Genomic DNA, 24,170 nt, shown 5'->3' with positions numbered 1-24,170 from the left:
TGCCTGTGGCCCAAGTGCCTGCCCCCTTCTAATAATAAATATGTTGTAAAAAAAGTTTAAATTTCTTTAATTGGAAAGGGGAATACAATAGACATAAAAGCAGCTCACATATGCAGCCCGCACTTGCAAGACAGAAGCAAGAAGATCAGGAATTCAGGGTCATTCTCAGCTGCATAGGGTTTTGAGGCCATCCTGAATTACACGAGAGCCTGTCTCAATTATCCTTTCTACCCAAAAGACTTAATGATTAAAACCTATTTATGGTGAAGGAGGCATGCTGGGCAGCATAGGCATGGATGGTTCCTTTCTGCATTGGATACCTGGGTGGACGACTGCCATTCCTTGATAACAGTGATAGGAGAATAAGGTGCTCAGGCATGTGATTTGAAGAAGTGTCCCGCGCTAACCGTCTCACCAGCAAAAACGACGCGGGGACACTCCTCAGGATCCTTCTGCAGTAAAGCTTTAATGCGTCTTGAGAAGGAGAGCATCAGCTTACAGGGCGGAGACTCTGAACTCCCAAAAACCCCTCCCTTATATAGGCTGGCAACCGCCGCCTCAGACTGTTACTCTCTGACTGGCTGAAGCTCGTCGGACCATATGACGTCAGCTGATCGGACCATATGACGTCACGTGAGGGGCGGAGACTAAGGGCTGGAAAGTTACAAAGTTACCTAGTGCGCAAGCGCACAGCTTGTAACGGCTCCTAACAAAGAAGTCCATTTGAACACCCACAGATTTGAGGTACCTGGAGGATATCTGTGTAGAACACTGGGACTTTGGGTTAAAGAAAAAGCCATATTCATTATGATCCATTATCAAGTAGTTTCAGGTCTGTGTTACCGTCTTTTGATGACTTTGAAAGCAGACTGCCTTGGCGTTCCCTGTGCAGTGTCAGGGAATGTCTATCCCATGACTCTCTATTAGGATGGGTTAGAATTTCACCCACAGTGGGCCAAGCGACTTTATGTGATTGATCTGTCTATATCGTGGGTGCAAAGGCAGGTTATGAGGAACTAGGAGGCACCTAAAGGAAGGTAAGAAGCCACGGTGGTTGACAGTTGCATCCTGAATTCAACAGAATTAATTGTACAAGCAGCCTTAAACAAGGAGTTTAAGGCACACAGAAAGGTGAGGGATAATCCTTTCTCTCACAGGAGCTTATGAACCCAACACATTCGAAGCAAACGGTTGGGCACCAGTGTGGAAAGTGTGTGATGATAGCCAGAATAGGGGCTGGGAGTGCAGGACAGACTGCTGTGCCTGGTGTGCTTCTAGGAAATGTGGGTAATACCAGCTAAGTAGGAGGGGACCGGGAGGGAGAGCAAATTAAGTATTGCAAAGTAAGGTGGAGGAAGACTGGGAGATCAAGAGCAGCATAGGCCATGTGTGGCAGCAAAGCAAGGGCGGGGTGATGAGTTTAGAGTCAGATGTGCCCGACCCTGCCTGGCTTCCCTGTCTCACAGCCTCTTATTTTTCTGTTTCAGGTATTGTTAGATTGTTTTACTTGTATAAAGACAGTCTTTTTCTCCTTAAAGCCATCAATGAAATGGTGAGTTCCTGATCTTTCACTTTAGCTGGGGAACACCAAGTAGGTTACACAAAGCATATTCCTGATAAAAGACTTGTATCCAGGATGTATGAAGCTGCAGCAAATGAAAATTATATTAAAAGCTGAACTCCTGGAATCCAGTTGTACAGTGGAAGGAGTGATGAGGAAAGGGGTCAGAACCATGCTAGAGAAACCCACAGAAACAGCTGACCTGAACAAGTGGGAACACATGGACCCCAGCCAGACAGATGGGGAACCAACATAGGACTGAACCTGGCCCCCTAAACGTGGGTGTCAGTGGGGATACCAGGGCAGTCTATGGGGTCTCTGGCAGTGGAACCAGTATTTACTCCTAGTGGACTTTGGGAGCCCATTCCCTATGGAGGGATACTCTCTCAGCCTAGATACTTGGAGGAGCACCTAGGCCCTGCCCCAAATGATGAGACAGACTTTGATGACCCCCATGAGAGGCCTCATCTTCTCTGGGGAGTGGATATGGGTTGGTGGGGAGAATGGGAGGAAAAAAAATAAAAACAAAAAGAAAACTATTAAAAAAAAACAGGGCCAAGAAGGCTCAAGGGGGTAAAGGTGCTTGCTGCCAAGCTTGAAGCCCGATGACCTGCATTCATTTCCTAGGACCTACATGGTGGAAGGACAGAACAGACTCCCAGAAATTGTCTTCTGACCTTCATTCTCACACCCTCTGTCTCTGTCTCTGTCTCTCTCTATCACACACACACACACACACACACACACTCACACACACACACACTCACACACACACAGAGAGAGAGAGAGAGAGAGAGAGAGAGAGAGAGAGAGAGATATTTCAAAATTGCTTTATTCTGCACTGAAGTTTCTATTTATGTGAATTGTTTAAAATAGGCATCCATGCCAGTTGTGAAGTGAGGAAGGCAGGGCAGGGCAAGGGAAAGAAATTCCCCTTTTGGTAATAAAGTTCCAGGTTCATCCCATCATAGATTTTGTCATCTCCAGAGACGCATGGTCCTTAAAAGTTGTGTTCTACTTTTAAAGAGCAATCTTGCTCTGATGGACACCAGTCTGGGCTATACCAGTGTCTTCAGGTCCCAGGTGGTGTCAGGGTAGCACTTGGTGCACATGGTCATTGTAAACCACCTCCACCATCATTGTGGTTGGGAAATCTTCTCAAACCTCGGGGCTCTACAACCTCTAGTAATTTTTTTTTTTTTTTTGGTTTTTCAAGACAGGGTTTCTCTGTGTAGCTTTGGAGCCTATCCTGGCAGTTCGCTCTGGAGACCAGGCTGGCCTCGAACTCACAGAGATCCACCTGCCTCTGCCTCCCGAGTGCTGGGATTAAAGGCGTGCGCCACCAACACCCGGCCCCTCTAGTAATTTTTAAATTACTTTTTATAGTAACTGCCTGTCCAGATTAAAAACAAATGCCTTCCTTTTCCCTGGCTCTCTGGTCCTGATGGTAAAATGGGGGCTGCTCCAGAGTACAGGGTAGAAATGGCAGTGACTAACCCAGGACTGCTCAAGGACAAAGAAACAAAGAAGGTAGCACAGTCTTGGAGGAACACGGAAATGAATCCCATGCCAAGAAAGACTCCACTGAAACTCTGTTCTACAACCACCATAGATTCCTGCTTGGAAAATGCCAGCTGCTATGGTAACCAAGCAGCCAGTCCATGCTTGCAAAGCTCTGTGAAGCTCTTGGAGATTCACACAGTCAATGAGACTGGATGAAAGGTTTGTGTGGGGACATATATGATAAGGCAAGTCCCCTCTCACTAAGGGATGGGATGGTCTGTCAACAGCTTCCAGAGAGCCTTAGAACTGGGTCATGAAAATGCCCAAGGCACAGCAGGAGTTGAAGGATGCAAATGCAGGGCTGGAGGGATAGCTTAGCCAATAAGAGTGCCTGCTGCTCTTCCCAGTACCTACATAGGCAGCCCCAGGTATATGACACCTTCTTCCAGCCTCCTTGGGCACCCACGCCACACACGGCATATACTCTCAAAGATACACACATTAAAATAAATACATGTGTATGTACATACACACATATACATGATAGTCATGGAATGCAAAGTAGAAGTTGATTTTGTATGTGTGTGTGTGTGTGTGTGTGTGTGTGAGAGAGAGAGAGAGAGAGAGAGAGAGAGAGAGAGAGAGAGAGAGAGAGAGAGAGAGAGAGAGAGAGAGAGGAGAGAAGGAGAGAGAGAGAGGGGAGAGAAAGAGAGAGAGAGAGTAGTCACTGCACACAGGTGGAGGTTAGAGGATAACTTTCAGGAATTGGCATCTCCACTGTGGGATTCAGAAAGGACTATACTTCTCAGTATTTTTTAATTAATGAGTTCTCAAAACTATAGTAATTGAAGGTTTTTAATTGCAGTTTGGCTTGTGTGTGTGTGTGTGTGTGTGTGTGTGTGTGTGTGTGTGTGTGTGTGTACACATATGTGCAGATCAGTGTGCATCTATGTGAAAGCCAGAGGTCTTCCTCAATCACTCTCCACCTTAAGTGGGCACAGGATCTCACTGAATCTGTTTATAGCTCACTGATATGACTAGAGTCAAAACCAGCTCAGGGCCTTCTTTTCTCCACCTCCCCAGTGTGGGGATTACAGTCACATGCCACTACCCCCAACTCATCATCATCATCATCATCATCATCATCATCATCAAATTTATATTTTGACAGTTTATATGCAACTTTTTACATGAATGCTAGGGATCCAAACTCAGGTCCTCATGCTTGCATAGCAAGCACTTTGCCAAACTGAGCCATCTTCCCAGTCCCATGGACTTTGGGGGTTTTGTTTGTTTGTTTTTGTTTTTTGAGTCAGGGTCTCTCTACATTGCCCTGCCTGGTCTGGAATGTGCTGTATAGACCAGGCCATCTTTGGACTTGTAGATATCTGTCTGCCTCTGGATTAAAGGTGTGCACCACTATGCCTGGTGGACTTTTTGATTGTGATATGAACATAGCAATTGTGAAAATTATTGATATCCTCTCTGAGGTAACTGAAAAACAGACTAGTTATTAGCTTTACTTGAGAATTCATAATGTGGGCTTATATAAATATTAGCAATTTATTGGGTTTGGGAGGTAATAAGTACAACTAAAATTGTGATGCCACAAGACATCATGATGATACAGTAGAGCTTCTTATTGGCACAGTGGAGGTTTGAAGACTCACAAGTGCAATATTGTTACAGTGCAGTATAGCGAAGTCACAATGCATCATTGTGATGTTACAGTGCAATAGCGAAGTCACAATGCATCATTGTGATGTCATAGTGCAGTATCAGTGATGACACAATGTGTCATTGTGATGTTACAGTGCAGTATAGCAATGTCACACTGCATCATTGTGATGTCACAGTGCAGTATAGCGATGTCACAATGCATCATTGTGATGTCACAGTGCAGTATAGCGATGTCACAGTGCAGTATGGCGATGTCACAATGCATCATTGTGATGTCACAGTACAGTATAGCGATGTCACAATGCATCATTGTGATGTTACGGTGCAGTATAGTGATGTCACAATACATCATTGTGATGTCACAGTGCAGTATAGTGATGTCACAATGCATCATTGTTATGTCACAGTGCAGTAATGGTATGTCACAATGCATCATTGTGATGTCACAGTGCAGTAATGGCGATGTCACAATGTATCATTGTGATGGTTCAAAGAAGCATTTTAATGTACCTTACAACATTTGATGACACAATTGCAAATTGTCCAATGCAACATTGTGACAGCACAGTTAAGCAATGTGACATCAGTTGGGGGCAATGTGATGTTACAGTGGAGTTTATGACATCACAGTGCAGTATTGTATTGACAAAATTGAATTGTAAAGGCACAATGCAGAATTATGATGTTTACATGCAAAATTGTGATGATGCAGTAAGCCATTATAACACAAAGCAGTGTTACAATGCAGAATTATGATGCCACAGTGCAGCACTCTGATGATACAATGTAGCACTGTAATGCCTCAATGAAACATTCTGATGATGCAATAGAACATGATCTTGTCACAGTCCAGCGTTGTGGTGGCACAGTACAATATTATGATAGCACAAGGGAGCACTGTGACATCACAAGCAGCATTAAGATTACAGAATGGAGAATTGTGATGTCACCATGAAGCATTGTGTTGGCACAAGTCAGCATTTTGAGGTAATGGTGCTGCACTATGATGCCACAATTGAGCATTTTTATGTCCCAGAGGAACTGTGCTATAACATAATGGAGCCTTGTACAGGCCCAGTGGAGCATTATGAGGGCCACATGGGAGACTGATTTGCCACTTCCTTTTTATATGTTTGAAAATCTTTGTAGTAAGTTGATATTGAGATTGATAAATAATAATTGCTTACTCTTTAAACAAATTAGGGAGCTTATTTTCTTAGTAGCTCTCAAGATCCTTCAAGATAGCATACCTATCCCCAGATTCTCTCAGTTGGCCCCAAATTGGAGGAGCTTTATTCCAAGGCTACTCCCAGCTTCTGCTGTAGTCCAGCTAGAGGCTTTGTCCAACAAGCACCAGTTTTCAGAACTTACTTTGACTCAGCTGAATAATTGACTTTAGGGTTTGCAACCCACATCTAATGTCATTCCATGACCTGTGAGGAGCTATGTCTAAAGCAAGCTCCATTTCTTCACATTGCTGTCTTGCCCAGTTCCTGGACAAAGATGGGAAATGTGAAGCAACGTGAAGCATCTTGCCATCGCAAGCTTCTGGAAGACCCCTGTCCTGATGTAAACCACAGGAGCCCCTGCCATATGCTCCTCCCTTTTAGCAGCCGGCACTCACTCTGTTGGCACCTCTTCTTTTCAGGATGATATCAGCAAGCAAAGCACCTGTGTGAAGATGGAACTCTCTCCAAGCGGGGACTACGCAGCGTTTCTCCTCCAAGGCAAGCTCACCCAAAAACTATGAGGGAGGTTCCCATTTGTGTCTCTTCCAGACTTTCACTGTAGACCTTTCATTTAGGAATCCCTTTACATTTGGATATGTGTGGAGGTACACACCTGTAATCCTAGCACCAGGGTGGCTCAACTAGAAGGATCATGACCACAAGGCTACATAGGGAGAACCTGTCTCAGAAACCAAAACCAAACAAAAGAAATAACTTTCAATTTAAAAAAAAATAGCAAGGACTGGGGAGGTAGATCATCGATCAAGAGCACTGGCTGCTCTTCCAGAGGGCCAGGGTTTGATTCCCAGCATCCGCATGACAACTCACAACCATCTGTAACTCCAGTTCCAGGAGATCTGACACCCTCTCCCGGGCCCTGCACACAGGTGGAATACAGACATACCTGGAGGCAAAACACTCATACACAGAAAATAAATAAAGTATTTTAAAAAAACAGAAGAGTAGCAAAGCCAGCACATAGTTCCTCTGTAGTCATCGCTAATGCCTATATTTACCCTATGGGGTGGGTGTGGAAACGGATCCAATAACAGGGGTACTGCATCACTGACTAGCCCCTGCTGACTGGTTTTCCCATGGCTTCATCTTTTTTTTTTTTTTTTTTTTTTTTTTTTTTTTTTTTTTTTTTTTTTTTTGCTGTCTTTTTTCTCTCCTTGCTTTAGGCAAGGATACAATATCTCATTGAGTCATATGTCACCTACTGTACTCCTGCGACAGCTTCTTGGTCTTTGTTTGGTTTCCATTATCTTGACATTTTTCAGGAGCTTCAACCAGTTGATACCCTTCACTGCAGCATGTCTGCCTTTTTTCTCATGGCTCAGCCAAGGCTGAGGATGTAGGGAGAAGCCAGCACGGGGCCAGGCACTGTCTCAGGAACTGTGTGATCCCGAGTTGATTCACTTTTTCTGCCTGGATCACAGGTTCCTAAAGGCTGAGCTCAAGCAATCCTCCTGCCTCAACCCCTAGAGTAGTTGTGACTCCAGGTCTACACTACCATGCCTAGCTTACCTTTCCCCTTTCAGTCACTAAGTGCAGACAGCACTCAGAGGAGGGTGATTTAGGTGTCTCCCAGAGGCAGGAGAATCAGACCATTTGGATATATGTTAACAACCACTATTGTAATTATTAGACATTGGGGGTAGCTGCTTTGAAAACATTCAAACATCTTTTTGTATTATTTTCTTTCTTTGTTTTTAATTCTTCTCTCATATATTGCATTCTGACCAGGTTTTCTTCTTCACCTTCTCCCCCAGATCCAATCCTCCTCCATTTCCCTTCAGAAAGGGGCAGGTCTCCCAGGGATATCAACCAAACAAGTATATCAAGTTGCAGTAAGACCAGGAACATCCCTCATATTAAGCCTGGGTGAGGCAGCCCAGTAGGAGGAAAGGGGTCCCAAAAGCAGGCAAAAGAGTCAGAGACAGCCCCGTTCCCACCGTTAAGAATCCCATCAAGCTACACAACCATAACATATATGCAGAGGGTGTTAAGATTGGTGGGTAAAACTTTTTTTAAAGACTTTATTTATTTATTATGAATATAGCATTCTGCTTCCATGTATATCTGCACACCAGAAGAGGGCACCAGATCTCATAACAGATGGTTGTGAGCAACCATGTGGTTGCTGGGAATTGAACTCAGGACCTCTGGAAGAGCAGTCAGTGCCCTTAACCTCTGAGCCACCTCTCCAGCCCCTGGTGGGTAAAACTTTTTATTTTGTTTTTCAAGACAAGGTTTTCTCTGTGTAGCCTTGGCTGTCCTGGAATTCGCTCTGCAGACCAGGCTGACTTCAAACTCAGAGATCTGGCAGGTAAAACTTTAAGAATTAACATATCTGTGTCTTCTCAGATATCTTAATCCCCTTTAAAGTTTTACCTGCCAATCTTAGCTCATTATCCCATGTTGCTGGCTGCAGTTATGCCTGTGTCAACAAAACATATTTGATTCAAATGTTTGGTAGTTTGATTTTCAGCTTTTAAATATTTGAACATATTTCATATGAGTCTGGATTTATACTTTTTTCCCAAAGGGCCCTCAAAAGCTAAATGCTTGAGGAAGATAGAGATTTTAGAGTGCTTTTTGTATCGAAGGATGGGGTAGGGACTGGAGAGATGGCTCAAGCAGTTAAATGCAGACTGCTCTTCCAGAGGACCCAGGTTGGAGTCCCAGTATCAATATAGCAGCTAACAACCATATTCTAACACACTCTTTTGACTTCTGCAGGTACCAGTCATATACATAATGTACAAACATACAGGCAAAGCACTCATGTATTCATGTTCTTGGGCTGTCATAACAAAGTATCACAAAGTGGATGACATAGAATGATAGGCATTCATTCCCTCATGGCTCTGAGAACCAGAAGTGTGAAATTAAAGTGTCCAGATGACTATTTTTTTAATGGAACATAGAGGCAGGATTCTAGTCCATGGGAAAGCAACCTTTCCCAACTGGTTCAGTATTCAGAACAGGAGCCCAGCCTGTTCTTGTGATGGGAGAAGGTCCAACAGCATCCCATAGATCATCATCTCAAATGTTGGCCACAAGAATTCTTTAGGTTCTGCCCCCATTCCACCTCTTCCTTTGCTCTAAGACTCTCTTACTATGCTCACATGTGCCACCTTCCTTCCCTAGGTGGCAATGTCAACATTAGGACAGAATGTCAGTAGAACTATTTGCAACACTGAAAATAGGGGAGTTGGCATAGAAGACAGTTTGATTAAAAATGCAGTTATGTCAGTGTTGTGGGAGAAGCCCCTGATTCCATTAGATAGCAGTGGCATAAGGGGCCAACTCTCCGTACAAAGGTTGCTTGGTGAGTGAGGGCTTGGCATAACCATTGCTTCAGCTTATGCAAACCCCCCTTCCATGGGTGCCTGCTGCAAAGGTTCTGGGTCTCCAGCCAGCACTTCTGAGAAAACAGACATTCTTCAGCTGAAACTTGTCGCCTGCAAGCAGTTACTTAATGCTTGCTTGTTTGGTTTCCCAATGCAGGAGCTGGGGACATTTGGCTGGAAGTATATAAATTGCCCAAGGAGACTTGGCTAAAGGAAGTGGAGCACCCACAGTTTACTCTGAATCCAAAGAAAAAAACCAAACAGCTGCAACTGGTAGGAAACATCTGTTTCAATCACTGTTTTTCTGTCCTCCCTAAGCTCTGTAGACCAGGCTGGCCTAGAACTCAGAAATCTGAGTGCTGGGATTAAAGGTGTCCACCACCACTGAATGGCCAGTCACTTGTTTTTTTTCATACACCAAGGGTCAACCGGCATGTAATAGTGGAAGACCTTACACTGTAAATTATACCTGGAGTTACTTAAATGTAAACTGTTATCATCATCACTATATTTTCCAAATTAGAAATAGTCACTTTAGGAACCCAACACAGACTGCTGGGCATGGTGGTACACTCCTTTAATCCCAACATTCTGGAGGCAGAGGCAGGCAGATCTCTGTGAGTTCAAGACCAGCCTGATCTACATAGTGAGTTCCAGGACAGCCAGTGCTACAAAGTAAGACCCTGTCTCAAAAAAAAAAAAAAAAAAAAAAAAAAGGAACACAATAATATACCCATGTGATGTGCAAGAACACCATCACACGATGCTCTATACATACATGTAAATTTTGAAAAGGAAAGGAGGGCCCTGGAGATGGCTCAGTGGGTAAAGGAACATACTGCCAAATTGGACAACCTAAGTTTGACCCCTGAGACCCACATGGCAGGAGAGAACTGATTCCCATAGGTTGTCCCACAAGCAAACCATGGCACACACGAGGCTCCCTCTCACAAACAACTAAAAGTAAATTAATTATTAAATTATTTAAATTGTACCTATTAATTAAATATTAAAATTTATTGAAAATTAATTAAAATAAAATAAAAATAATTTAAAATATAATAAAAGATAAAAGAAACCTTCATTTCAAGCTTCTCCAATGTTGGTTTTTGTAATGATGTCCTAGCTGATCCACTCACCACACACCCATAGTGGTTAGTACTTCATCTTTCTCCACAGTTTAAGGTCCTGAAGAACGGGCGGGCATCATGTCCTGAAACCCTACAGGCTAGATGTTGGACCTCCATGTGTACTCCATGAATTTGCTTCTTTTTGTTGTTGCTGTTTGTTGTTTTGTTTTTTAAGACAGGGCTTCTCTGTGTAACAGCCCTGGCTGTCCTGGAATTCACTTTGTAGACCAGGCTGGCCTTGAACTCACTGATAAGCGGCTGCCTCTACCTCCTGAGTCCTGGGACCTCAGCCTTTCCCATGAATTCATTTCTTAAAGGAGGAAATGGGTCCAGGGGAGAAAGAACATCTCTGAAGACAGCAGGGAGTCAGGAGCACACATCAAACGCATCGTGAACTCATTCCCACTCCTTTTTCCTTCCTCAGAGCACTCCCGACTCTGCTCTTACAGAAAGTGTAGAAACGGTAAGCAACTTTAAAGATTCAGAGAAACTTAAGTCACATCTGAAAGGGTCCTGCTTATAAGTGAAAAGTACATCAAGCGTACTGGTAAAATGTCCTGCTGGGGTCCTGCTCCCAGCATCTCTGTGTCTCATCTCAAGTCTTACAACCACTGAAGACAACCTCAAACTGTGTGAGCTGAGACAGGTCTCTCTGAAGCTAAGGGAGCTTAACTGCAGCCCCACCACTTTGTAAGCTCCTCCCAAGGCCATGGTGGGGCCCCCCGAGATGCAGTTATATCGTCTTTGATTTTTATAAAATTTGCAAAAATATTGTTAATTGCCATCACTTGAGATTCTAATTTCCCTCTGCTGTAATCTCCCTCGTGTTGAGTGGTGTTAGAATGGCTGTGGGCATTTTGGGTTCCTAACTTTATGGGTATTTGTCTTTGAGGCAGTGTCCATGTAACCCACACTAGCCTAGAACTAGCAGTTTTTCACCACCTCCCAGTGCTGGGATTCCACACATACACTGCCATGCCCTGATTTTGTTCTTTCCCCTAAAGGGGACCCTGTGCAACCTGGATTTGCCCCTGCCACTGTAACAATGCAATCCACCAAGACAAGTGAATGATGGAGTTCATTTTCATCTTGGACTGCTTTGGGAGATGGTGCAGACTGCCTGTTCTGGGGTGCATGGAGCACACCCTTTCCTGAATGTTGAACAGAGGACCCACAAACATCTGAAATGGGGTCCCTTGCTAGAGCCCTTTCTTCCACCCTTTAAGTTACACTTTGTCTCAAGCTGCATAAGTAACACATGGCACCATCACTCTGGGCAAAGTTTGCTTACTCAGTCACCAGCATGGAGGCATACTCTCACAGCATTTGGGAGGTCCACCTAGGAAGGTCATGAGTTCAGGATCATCCTTGACTACAGAGCAAGTATGAGGCCAGCCTGTGGTACATGAAATTCTGTCTCAAAGAAGAAACATTCTTCAAGATGTAAGCAGTGGTTGAGTCTCCTCCAAATAGAAGTGTTCAGGGCTGGGGAGTATAAATAAATAAATAAATAAATAAATAAATAAATAAATAAAACAAAAAACAATGACAAGAAGCCTGGCATGGTGGCTCACAACTTCAATCCCAACTCTCAAGAAGCAGAGGCAGGTGGATCTGTGAAAGTTCAAGGTCAACCTATTCTACACGGTGAGTTCTAAGACAGACAGCAGACAATCAGAGCTACAAAGTAGGACCCTGTCTAAAAAATAAACAAACAAAATCTCTACCACATTGGTGCCTATTTAACTTAGTGATTTTTTTCTGTATGTTGCATAGAATAAAGGTAAAGAATTTAAAGAGATACTCTCAGAAAGAAAAGGGGGGAATGGAGAGATAGAGAGATGACTCTGTGATTAAGAGTACTTGTTGCTCTTGCAGAGAGTCTGAGTTTGGTTCTCAGCAACCTACGTCAGGAGATTCACAACTGTCTGTAGCTCCAGCTCCAGGGAATTTGATGTCTGCTTTTGGCCTCTTTAGGCATCCACACTTACGTGCACACATCTCCACACGAACTCACTATTTCAAAGATTAGTCTAATAACAGGGAGAGACTCTTGGGGTCTGGCATGCAGGTGTAGAGCTCACACACACACTTCACTGTCTCGCTGTGAGTTCCTCCACCACACTGTCCCCTGTCCTGAGAGTGCCTTGTTCTCTCTCTCCCATCCTGGCACTGCTGGCCTCTTTACTGAACCTTACTCTCTCTTGTGTTAGCAGGCTGTGTAATCACTTTGTATCATCTAGACAAATAACCACAGCAGTAAACCCTGACAGCCTTTTCTTTTGCTTGTTTTTGCTCCCTTCTATTTTCTAACAAAGGTGTTAAGAGTAGCAGGCTTCTATTTTCTAACAAAAGTGTTGAAGAGTAGCAGTAAATAGCCTTTATCAAATTGAACATGTGTCCTTCTAGCCTCAGCTTTCTAGGAAGAGTTTTATTTAAATCAAGAATGGATATTGACTTTTATCAAAGTCTTTCCCCTCATTAAAAGAAACAAACTCTGTGTCTATTTAAGGTGCATAACTTGATGCTGTGGGGTACATGAGGATTTTTAGAAGAGGTTTCCGTAGTGAAGCAAATGGATATGTCTGTCTCTGTAACACATGTTTGTTGCTGCTTTATGACAAGGGCAGCTAAACCCCTGTTTAGTTCAGCCCTGTTTTATTACTGTCCCTCAAGTGCATTAGTCTTTAGAGTGCTCATCCTGCCCACCTGCTTCGTATCCTCTGATCACACTACCCCTGTGCCATGGCAACAACGGTTTTGTTTTCTGTCTCTGTATGTTTGGTATTTTGTTGAGGTTCTACATTGAGATTGTAGTTTGTATCCCGGGAGTCCTCCATAACTGAAGACTTGGTCGCTAGGCCGGTAGGATTGGAAAATGTTGTAGGATTGGGAAATCCTTTAGGGGAGGATGCTTAGTGGTCATCCTAATGTTATCTCCTGAATCCTCATAAGGGAATGAGCCTAGCCCTTCCTTTGCTCTCTAATGTAAAACACTATGTGGCTTGTGTCTGCACATGCGCTTGTCATTGCTGGGCATGCCATGAGGTGACGGAGCTGAGAAATGGCTTCTTGTGTTAGTTTGTTCTTTGCTAATGTGATAAACACCAAAAGCAACTTGGGGAGGAAAGGGTTTATTCCATCTTATGTTTCCCTGTCACGGTCATTTCAGGGGAAGCCAGGACAGAGCTCAAGTCAGGGACCTGGCAGCAGAGACCATGGAGAAAAACTGCTGAGTGGCTTACTTCCCCCTGGCTTGCTAAGCCACCTTTTTATGCTATCCAGAACCACCTGCCCAGGGGTAGCACCACCCACAGTGGCCTGGGCCCTCTGTTGTCATCAGCCATGAGTGAAGAAAATGCTCCACACTCTTGCAGCCAGACCAACCAGATGGATATATTTTCTCAAGTGAAGGTCTCTCTTCCTGGATGATCCTAGCTTGTGTCAAATTTGCAATACAAACAAATGTAAACACCTAACCAGCATATGCCAGCTACACAGTGCACACACATGCACAGACATGACAATCCTAGGTGCACGGGTATTTTCAAGTTTAAATATGAGATATGAATCTGGCTTATTGTTTTTGTGTGAACTTCTCTGGATAGTTTTCTGTTCAGCTTATCCTGGTGTCGGGATATGCTAGCCTTCCTTGTAAGGTAAGATGTGTATCTTTTTTCCCTCTTAGGTGAGAGTCATGAGATCTTACTTAGCAAAAAAAATTGTTATGTTTTCAACTTCCACGGTGTTCAGTCCATTATTTTTTAATGTTTTAAGTCAATTTCAGTGATAATTCATTTTACTTAGGCATTCTATTTTATAAAGATATATGTGTGAAGCTGGATGTAGTTCATGCCTTTAATCCCAGCACTCAGGAGGTAGAGGCAGGTGGATATCTATGAGATCCAGGCCAGCCTGGTCTACATAGTGAGTTCAAATACAGCCAGAGCTACATAGAGAGACCCTGCCTCCAAAACACACACACACACACACACACACACACACACACACACACACACACACGTGCACGCACACAACAAAACCCCCCAAAGATATGTCTGTGAATGTTTCCTTTGTGATATTTTTTCTTTTATCTATTTCTCTATTTTGATTGTAACATTACTTATTTGTGTTTTTTTTTTTCCCAGAACTTACGACCAAGTCTAAGCCCTTATGCAATCCAGGTAACCACCCTCTCACTGAGCTAGCTCCCCAGCCCTGTGCCACTCTGTTTTTAAGATCACCTTTTTACATACCTAGCTTGCTGGTTTCAGTTTGCTAGTATTTTATTGAATATTTTGTAGTGTGACACCTTTCAAATCTATTGAGATTTGTTTTATGCCCAAAATACGGTTTACATTGTTAAATGCACTTGAAAAGAGGGCAAATTCTACCTGATTTAGCTAAATGATTCCAGTCCTCTGCATCCTTATTGCTTTTCTTCCTGTATCCATACTGTATTTTACTCACATTTCTGTTATCCTTTAGAAGAGGAATCTCTAAGACTGTATTTGTTCTTTCACTTCTGTGGGGGTTTTTGTTTGTGTATTTTGAAACCATGTTATTAGAAGTATAACAATTTGGGAATCCATGTTTTCTGATATTACTTGTGTACTCTTTGGTCCTGTCAGTAGTCTTGGTTCTGATTGGAATCCAAGCCAGATGTCAGTATTAGCCATCCCAGCTTTCTTTTAATTATTTTGAGTTGATATATACCAGTTTTGTTTTGGTTTGGTTTGGTTTGGTTTTTCAACACAAAGTTTCTCTGTAGCTTTGGAGGCTGTCCTGGAACTAGCTCTTGTAGACCAGGCTGGTCTCAAACTCACAGAAATCCACCTGCCTCTGCCTCCCGAGTGCTGGGATTAAAGGCGTGTGCCACCACTGCCTGGCTGAGTTGATATATCCCAGTTTGAAGTAGAGTTCTCTCTCTCTCTCTCTCTCTCTCTCTCTCTCTCTCTCTCTCTCTCTCTGTGTGTGTGTGTGTGTGTGTGTGTGTGTGTGTGTGTGTGGTGTAGCTAAAACTAATTTTAGACTTGCTTTTTAGCCCAGGACAGCCTCAAATTTATAATCTTGCTGCCTCACCCTTCCAAGTGCTGGTTTAAATGGAGTTTCTTTTTGACATCATATAGTTGAAATTTGTCTTTTTATAAGGTGTGCGAATTTCTTAATTTTATGCTTGGTTCATTATGCATATTCAGTAAATATTGGTGATAAAACAGGGATATGAGAATGAATGAATTCCACCCAGCAATCAGAATTGATGTATCTACCTATTAAGTATAGTATTTAGACCATTTACATTTAATGGTGTTATTGGCAAGCTTGAGTTTACCATCTTAAGTCTACCATCTTTCTATTCCATTTCTATTTGTCCTGTTCATTTTCTTCTTTTTCTTGACATCCTTAAGAATGGTTATTTTTAATGATTCCATATAATTTCCTTTGTCAGCTTACTGGATATGCCTTTCCCTTATTTTAGGACTTAAACATTTGTTTTAAAACTGACCTTAAATTGAGTCCTCCAGTTTATGTAATGAAGATTAAACCCCCTAAGCCCATAGCAGGTAAGTAAGAGGTAGCACTTGTTTCTTTTGCTGTTGATTTCCTGCTGTTTCCTTACTAGCCCTATTCCACATTCCTGTTTTCCTACTTATTAGCAGTAATATCTAATTAAATGCATAATTCTAAAGAGGAGTTTTTAAAATCTGAGGCTCTAGGACTAAAAACCAAAAGGAAGCACGAATATTACAAGACTTCAGTTAGTAGAATTAGGATCAGAAAGAGACATCATTTATGATTGCTAGGCAGAATGAACCAATTCCCATACGTCTGTGTAAGTCATTATCACTCTTCTGCTTAATGTCTGCAACCAAGCATGGAGATCAGAAAGACAAATCTCCTTCATTCTAGAAGCTGAAGGTCTACTAATGGAGAATAGAAGGAAAGCGCAGTACAGTATTTTAAGTACAGTAATTGGAGACACCTAGGAGCATGAAAACAGAAAGAAATGTGTAGCTCTGCCCAGAGATAAACAATGACTTTATCAAAGGAAGGGATATTGGAGCCAGCTTTAGAAGGTTAAGTAAGAGGTGACCAAGGGGGGGAGAGCAGTTAGCCATTATAAGCAGAGAATATAGAGCATCTTGGCACTAACATGGTCTCAAAGACACACCAATAAAAATGTGACCTACACCCATAGCATTATTTGCAAGGGCAGCAGACTGATTAGATAAAATCTAGTGTATTTACACAAAGGAATACTTTGCATCCATTAAAAATTAAAAAGAAATGCAAAGGGCCAAGAATAGCTATCAACTTAAAAAAAATAATGTTAGCTGAAGCTGAAGATGTGGCTCAGCAGTTATGAACATGTGTTGCTCTCACGAGGACCCAAGTTCAGTTCCTAGCACCCACATGGTGGTGCACAACCTTCTGTAACTCTAGTTCTATGGGGACCCCAATACCTTCATCAAAACATACACATTAAATAAATAAATCTAAAAGATTTAAATGCTTTATTAAAAAAGACAGAAGAGTATTAGTGGGGGCTGGAGAGATGCAGGAGCAGGAAGTGCTCTTAACCACAAAGCGTGGTCCATCAACACCCAGCTATAATACAAAAATTAAAGGTTTGTTGCAAAACTACAGTAATTAAGAAAAGATGAATCACTGGGTGGTGGCACACACCTTTAATCCCAGCACTTTGGAGGCAGAGGCAGGCTAACCTGGTCTACAGAGTGAGTTCCATGACAGTCTCCAAAAGCTACAGAGAAACCCTGTCTCAGAAAAAAAAATATTAACTGTATGCATGTGTGTCTATATATGGTTATGTGCATTTGTGAGTGTAGATACCTATGGAATCTAGAAGATATTGAACCTCCTGGAACTGGAGTTCCAGGCAGTTGTAAGCTGCCTATTGTGGATGTCCTCTACAAAAACAGTATGTGATCTTAACTTCTGAGCCATCTCTCTAGTCCTAGAAAAGACGTTTTATCACTCACACATTCTCTCTCTCTCTCTCTCTCTCTCTCTCTCTCTCTCTCTCTCTCTCTCTCACACACACACACACACACACACACACACACACACACACACACGGAATGGTATAGTGGACTGGGTATGTACTTAATGGTAGAGTGATTGCCTAATGTGCGTTAGATCCTGGGTTTTATTCCTAGTTCTAGAAAGCAGAGGAGGGCAGATTTGGGGAGATGCAAGGTTTCTAGGAATAATGATAGGAAAGGTGACCAGCAGAGTAGAAGTCCTGTGAGAGAGGAATGAGTGGAAGCAACAGAGACTGAGTAGGAACAGGGATCTTCAGCAATAGCAGAGAGTGATGGTCATTACCAGGTTGGGGCCTTGCTTTGTAGGAGAGACAGCAGCACAGGCCTTAGCACACCATGGGCATTTCCTTGGCCCTTCTTTTGCAGAAAGCCTGGGATGCTGGGTTGGAGGTGTGGAGAGGGAGAACAGCTGCCCTCTGCCTGGGCTCTCTGAGCCTGTGCATTGAGGGAGAGGATGGCCAGGGTCACAGGCCCACTACAGACCAAAAATGGGTTTCTGAGGTGAGGCTTCTGAAGGAAGCAGGGGGAACCCGCAAAGGGAAATGGGATTTCAGTGGATCCCGGGATCTCTTCAATCCAGGTACTACATTTAAAAGCCCCCTGGAGATCTTTTCAAAGGTAGAAGACTACTGTGGGCTAGGCTCCGGGCAGAATCACTACATCAAGGATGTGCAGTGGGAGCAGCACATGGAGATCTTCAATGCCTCCTACAAGAAGTACCTGGAAGGGGAGTGGGAAGAGGAGCCACTCAGGTGAGCCTGAGGGAGGAGGCTGCCAGGCTCTGCACCACTGGACCCAAGCAAGCATCTCATTCTGGCTTGGGAGAATGCAGCAGATTCTTTTTAAATTTTTATTTTAATTTTACTTAATTAACTTTTAAAATTTTGTGTATGGGTGCTTTGCCTGCATGTCTGTCTGTGTGCCATGTGCATACAGTGCCCTTGGAGATCAGAAGAGGGCCTTAGATCATCCCCTGGAACTGGAGTTACAGACATTGTAAGCAATCAAGCAGGTGCTAAGAATCACACTGCTCTAGAAGAGCAGCCAGCGCTCATAACCACCGAGCAATCTCTCAGCCCCAGGAGATTCTTGTAAAATGTTCTGTGGGTTTTCTTAAATACAGATAGAACAAAGAATTGTAAAGAAGGAATAGCTATGTGGCTCAGCTGAACACTGTCTAATAAAACCAAAGCCTGGGTTCAAAGCCCAGATGAGGGAAAAGAAGCAGAACCATATACCTATGGAGATAAGATAGAGTTTACTTTAGATTCATGTATGACATCTTTTCTGTTTCTTCCTGGTTTTCAAAAGGAAATTGCACATAGAGAAAAGATAACAAAAAAGGAAATGTTACCACCATTATGGGCATTTCCCTCTATTTCTTCTTGCTACTTTACAGCACTGGGATCTAAGCCAGGGCTTTTGTGTGCCAGGCAGGATCTCTGTTGCTACAAGTCACCCCAGGCTCTCCATGTTTTTCTAAGTGTGATGTCATACAGATCTATAGTTATTACAGTATGTTAGCAGTAACGTATGCTAACACCTCAGTCAGCAGACAAGCCTCGTAGCCCACGTCTGATGATAACGAGCCAGTGTCTGAAGTAGCCATGGTTTAAGAACCAAGTATCCCAGCTGTGTTGGAACATTCTTGTTTTCACATGAGAAGTGAGACCCTCCCCTGGCTTGATGGTGCCCACTTAGTTCCTGTTGCCCAGCAAGGTATTTAGGGACCACATTAATTATCCACTGTGAGAATACCATGAGAATCTGCAAGCACTCCAAATAAGGCTAGTTTACACTTTGAGTTTTGTGACCCCCTGGTGAGAAAGCATTTATGAAAGGTCACCCATGTCTGGCCTTTAAGGGATCTCCTCTGAGGATAGAAGTGGCCTTCTAAAAGTGGGGGGGCTCCTTTGGCTAGGGCTCCATCCTGTACCCTGCTGGCCTATGAGTGACCCACAACTCCATTAGCACTGTCTTCACCTATGTCCAAGGTCTGTGTGGCCCTTCAGTCCCAGCATGGGGCTGTCATGGGGCTCTGGGAGGTTCATCGTCAGAAACGAAGCCATTTCTGGTCTAAGTTACATATTGTGCCAGATCTCTTCTTTCTAAGGAGTCTACATGGCTCTGACTCCTGTCTTTCTTTCCCAGTACAGCCACGTTCCACTTCTTTACTAACTCCATATCCCCAATACCAGTGGATGCCAAGAGCCCTCCAGGTAAACAAGAGTGGGACGGTGGTCAACTGGACCCTCCTGGGGATGTGCCACGAGTCAGATCTTGCATGGTGGGAAGGAGTGAAGGTGGAAATCAGGCTGCCAGCTGTAGCTTGGCAGTGTCTGTTTGGAAATGTTTCCCTGAGCCCAGTTTCCCTAAAATGGGAGCCACAGGACTCGAGGGAGGGGCTGCCCTAGAAGGTCATGTGTGTATACATCTGTCATGCTGTTTCTGGTTATGAACTCGTAACAATCAGACCAAACTCTGGCATCCAAGTGGATATCTTTGTGAATGTAGCCAAAGGGCTGCTGTAGCCTACCCTAAGAATGGCCTCCATGGAGGTACCAAACTGTTCTTCCTGGGAAGTCCACCTTTCTGCTGAGTGGAACCTATTAGAACAAATCAGACATGACAGACAGTACACTTGCCACACAAACCAAAGTCTACCTGTTGTCTAATAATGCCCTTTCTTCTCTCCCCACCTCCAGGAGCAGCCTGTATCCTCGGCATACGTTGGACTGGAAGTCATAATTTCTCCCTCTATTCACTGAACAAAAACCTGAAGGATAAAACCGGTACTTTAGCTGCCAAGACTGAGGCAGTGCCTTGGCTCAGGGCTCTGAGAACCTGTGCTTCTCCAGCTGAGCTGTCAGAGTGTGGGGGAACCAGAGCTGTGCAGGCAGAGATGGGTTCTCAGTGGGTGTCCAAGGTCTGTCCCTGGCTTGTTCCTTGTCAGAGCCCAGTGCCCAGGGCCCCACAGAGTGTGGTGTGAAAGGAGAATGGGCTTGGCATCAGCAGACAAGTGCTTGCAGCCCAGTGTGTGTAAAAGGTGCAGTTTCAGGCCAGTTGCTTCATGTCCCATTTTCTTTTTTTTGAAACACTAATAAGTCATTATACATCACTGTATGCTGTATGTGTTGTAATTTTTTAAAGTGGCCTGAGAGAGAAAGGCACCATGCAATAGAGTTCAAGCACAGGGTTTTTTTTTTTTTTCCTTTTGAAGATTTATTTATTTTTTATGTGTAGAGTGTTCAGCCTGCATGTATGCCTGCAGGCCGGAAGAGGACACCAAATCTCATTACAGATGGTCATGAGCCACCATGTGGTTGCTGGGAATTGAACTCAGGACCTTTGGAAGAGCAGGCAGTGCTCTTAACCACTGAGCCATCTCTCCAGCCCGCACAGGGGTTTTGTTTGTTTGTTTGTTTTTTGTTTTGTTTTGTTTTTAAGGGAAAAGGATCATTAAAAAGGGGAGAAGGGAGACTGGCCTCCAGGGACAAGAGCAAAGAGAGAGAGAGGGAAGCAGACAGACAGAGACAGAGAGAGGGAGAGAAAGAAAGATGGATGGGAGGTGGGCACAGGGCTCTTTTAAAAGGGAACATATTGAATAGGCACAGGTGGTGCTCTTAGTGGTAGCAGCTGAGGACGTATCCTGTCAGAACTCCGAAGGCAAGCCAGTACAGATGCCTGAATACTGTAAATAGCAAAATCCAGAGGGTTTGATATAGGGAAACCCTTTGAAGTTGCAACGCATGAAGTGATTGTTGTTGGACACATCCATGAACACAGCCTTATGTGCAGTTCACTCAGGATAAGGCTTTGATGGCACCTGTGCTTTACTTTCATGCTGTGCCGTAGAAGTCAAGTTAAGTATGCATGCAGAATGACTTGCTTCCTCTGCCCTCTCCCATGCAGCCTGGCTTCTAATCCTCCACACATGCATGTACACACACACACACACACACACACACACACACACACTTGTCTACTGACTGGCTGTGGCCTTGGTCACACCTATGAAATGGTGTTCTAACAGGACCTGCTGTATAAAACTCTTCTGAAAATAAAATGAAATGCTACCTGTAATCAGTAACAAGACTAGCCAGGTCCTTCGAGTGCCCGCAAATAGCCACCAAACATTAGCTGTGATTTATTTTACTCTGGGGAAGAAGCACAGCACTGGGAGAGAGGTGGAAAGTCTAGACAACGGTCTGGGCCTGATTCCCCAGGTGGGGGCACTGGGCAGGGCAGGGTCTGGCAAACGGTCTCTTCCCTCTAGACTGTGAGAACGTATGGCCCTGTGCTGCGCCCATTACAGTGTCTCAGATCAGCAGCTCTTCCTCCTACCTGGTCCTCGCCTGTGAGGATGGTGTGCTCATTCTGTGGGACCTGGCCCAAGGTGAGTTTCCCATCTCACCCCTCGACGGAGCACCCAATGGGTCTCCTCAGTGGGGCTCCTCTCAGGACAGCGGGGCCTGCTTTCCCCTTCTCCATTCCCAGGATACACCACTGAGCTTTTTTGCCCATGTGCTCATTGAGAGCTTGCTCTGTGCCCAGGAGTTCACCAAGTCCTAAGAGCATAGCCATCACCTTCCTTGTTACTCTGCAGGGAAAATGTGTCTCCCAGCACAGCCTGAGAGGCTCTGCAGCCTCTGCCCCTGCTCTCAAAGAAAGCAAGTCTTCTTCCATGCTGTTCTGCCCTGAGGCCAACCAGCAGGCACTCTGCTAGTATTAGAGCTGAGGGACCTAGAAAGTGATCAAAGGAAAACCAGCAGCAGTTCTGGGTGGGCAGCACCATGGTAGGGACCCAGGTTCCTGGTCCAGCGCTGCAGATGCTGAAATGGTGACATCTGAAAGGATCCATCAGCCAGGCTTCATTAGGGATCGTGAGTCAACCATGATGCACAGCCCCTTAGCCAACAGCTTGTTTTCATTTCAAGGGGAGGATATCAGTAGATTCTTGTCTGGCTGCACACACACATAGTCTCTAAAGCCACACATCCCATCTACTGTGCAGCATCCCCTGGGCAGCCGTAGGTCAGCTGGGCTGTAGATACCACGACTCAATTGCTCTCTTCCCCTTCCCCCTGAGCCTTGGTCCCCATCCCGCAGCTCCTCTCTAGGCACAAGACCCTCGATGTTTCTTCTGCAATGGTCATGGGTGTTCTCCTTGCAGAGGCTGCACATTGCCTGACTTAGTCGTCACCCCACACATGTCCCTCGAACACTTCCTGGTCACAGAGCTAGAACCCATGGCTGCGACCTCGTCTTTTCTGATCAGCTACATTCATTTTTTCTCCCTAGGATTCCTCTTTGGGGTCATTGCTCTACCCGAGGGCTGTTTCTGCCAAAGCATTCACTTCCTAAGGTTCTTCCTGGTGCACGAAGGACGGAACGTGTACCCTGAAGTCCAGGTGAAGTATGAAATGATGTGTGTGGTGCTGTGTACCGATGCTTCCCTCCACCTGGTGACAGCCAGCAGGACCACGGGACCCACCAGCAAGGTGCTTGTTGAGAGGTCAGTGGCTTAGGGACAGGACAAGGTGACAATCTTCCAGACAGATGATGCTGTTCCATAGGAAAGACTGACGGCCTCTGCCTAGAGTCCACTGCCATAGCCACCACCCTCCTGGCCTGAGCACAGTGCCATGTGGGTAGGGCACAGTTGTCCAGAAAAACTGTCCCTTTTCTGTACCATATGATCACAGAGAGCCTCAGTTCCCCCAAAATAGCTTTCACAAGCTTCCCCAGAGATCTTTAAGAAAAAAATAAATAAATAAGGCCAGGCATGGTGGCGCATACCTTTCATCTTAGTGCCCTGGAAGCAAAGGAGCTTGGGCTACAAAGTGAATTCCAGTGTCCCAGGGCTACATTTAAGTCCCTGTCTCAAAAATGCTTTTTTAAATGTTATATTCATGCAAATGAATCACTTCTCTCTCTCTCTCTCTCTCTCTCTCTCTCTCTCTTTCTCTCTCTCTCTCTGTGTGTGTGTGTGTGTGTGTGTGTGTGTGTGTGTGTGTGTGTGTGTGTGTGTGTGTGTGTCAGGATGATGAGATAAACTCCCCATGCCCCACAGAAACCAATCACCTCCCGCTCCCTAAGGAACTGATCACACCCTCCTCCTTTCTCCTTGAAGGTTGTTAAGTACCAACTGCCAATCACCAAACATCCACCAGCATGACTGACTGCAGAAAGCAGCCCTTCAGCATCACCCCCACACCTGTAGTCAGCAGATCAGGTCTCCACTGGCCTTACCTAGCTTACACCAGTGCTTGCCAGCCACTGGTAGCTCATCCAGGGTCTAGGGCCTAGGCTAGTTTGTCTCTCACTCCTGGGAGCCAGCACACTGTTGACCAGGAAACAATGGTTCTCTTCCTCCTGCTCTCTCCTGCTGGCTACCCGAGGCTTCCTCACATGCTGCCCTAAGCATAGCCATCAGCAAGACAGGCAACAGCAAAGCACAAATGCTTCTCACACTTCTGGATTTTGTGACATCTGCTGAAACCTTACTGGAGAAGCAAGTGCCCACATCCAGACAGCGGGAGAAGTTTTGTTTTGTTAGTTTTTTAAAATTTTACTTTCGTCGGGCTGGAGAGATGAATCAGCAGTTAAGAGCTCTTCCAGAGGTACTGAGTTCAATTCCCACCAAC

General features: G+C 44.5%; 1 protein-coding gene across 13 annotated transcripts in view; it reads left to right on the top strand.

The window, feature by feature from the left end:
• Wdr93 (WD repeat domain 93) overlaps positions 1 to 24,170 on the top strand; it is a 53,946-nt gene that overhangs the window by 12,788 nt on the left and 16,988 nt on the right. For 6 of the 13 annotated variants that reach the window (XR_004769143.1, XR_004769145.1, XR_004769144.1 and 3 more), the window contains exons 4-14: positions 1,488 to 1,552; positions 6,393 to 6,471; positions 9,487 to 9,602; positions 10,884 to 10,922; positions 14,608 to 14,643; positions 15,939 to 16,023; positions 18,104 to 18,275; positions 19,675 to 19,742; positions 20,229 to 20,315; positions 21,800 to 21,919; positions 22,825 to 23,038. Coding sequence is in view for 9 of the 13 variants with exons in the window: in XM_027408207.2 (XP_027264008.1) it covers positions 1,488 to 1,552; positions 6,393 to 6,471; positions 9,487 to 9,602; positions 10,884 to 10,922; positions 14,608 to 14,643; positions 15,939 to 16,023; positions 18,104 to 18,275; positions 19,675 to 19,742; positions 20,229 to 20,315; positions 21,800 to 21,919; positions 22,825 to 23,038 (1,081 nt within the window). In the remaining 4 variants the exon portion in view is untranslated. Of the gene's footprint in view, positions 1 to 1,487; positions 1,553 to 6,392; positions 6,472 to 9,486; positions 9,603 to 10,776; positions 10,923 to 11,463; positions 12,001 to 14,607; positions 14,644 to 15,938; positions 16,024 to 18,103; positions 18,276 to 19,674; positions 19,743 to 20,228; positions 20,775 to 21,799; positions 21,920 to 22,824; positions 23,039 to 24,170 lie in introns of those variants that run through there. The other 7 variants (XM_027408212.2, XM_027408211.2, XM_035442441.1 and 4 more) reach the window with 7 other exon arrangements.

This window comes from Cricetulus griseus, chromosome 3 (assembly GCF_003668045.3).
Source record: "Cricetulus griseus strain 17A/GY chromosome 3, alternate assembly CriGri-PICRH-1.0, whole genome shotgun sequence".
Classification (NCBI taxonomy): Eukaryota; Metazoa; Chordata; class Mammalia; order Rodentia; family Cricetidae; genus Cricetulus; species Cricetulus griseus.
This window is presented reverse-complemented; position numbering and strand designations above follow the sequence as displayed.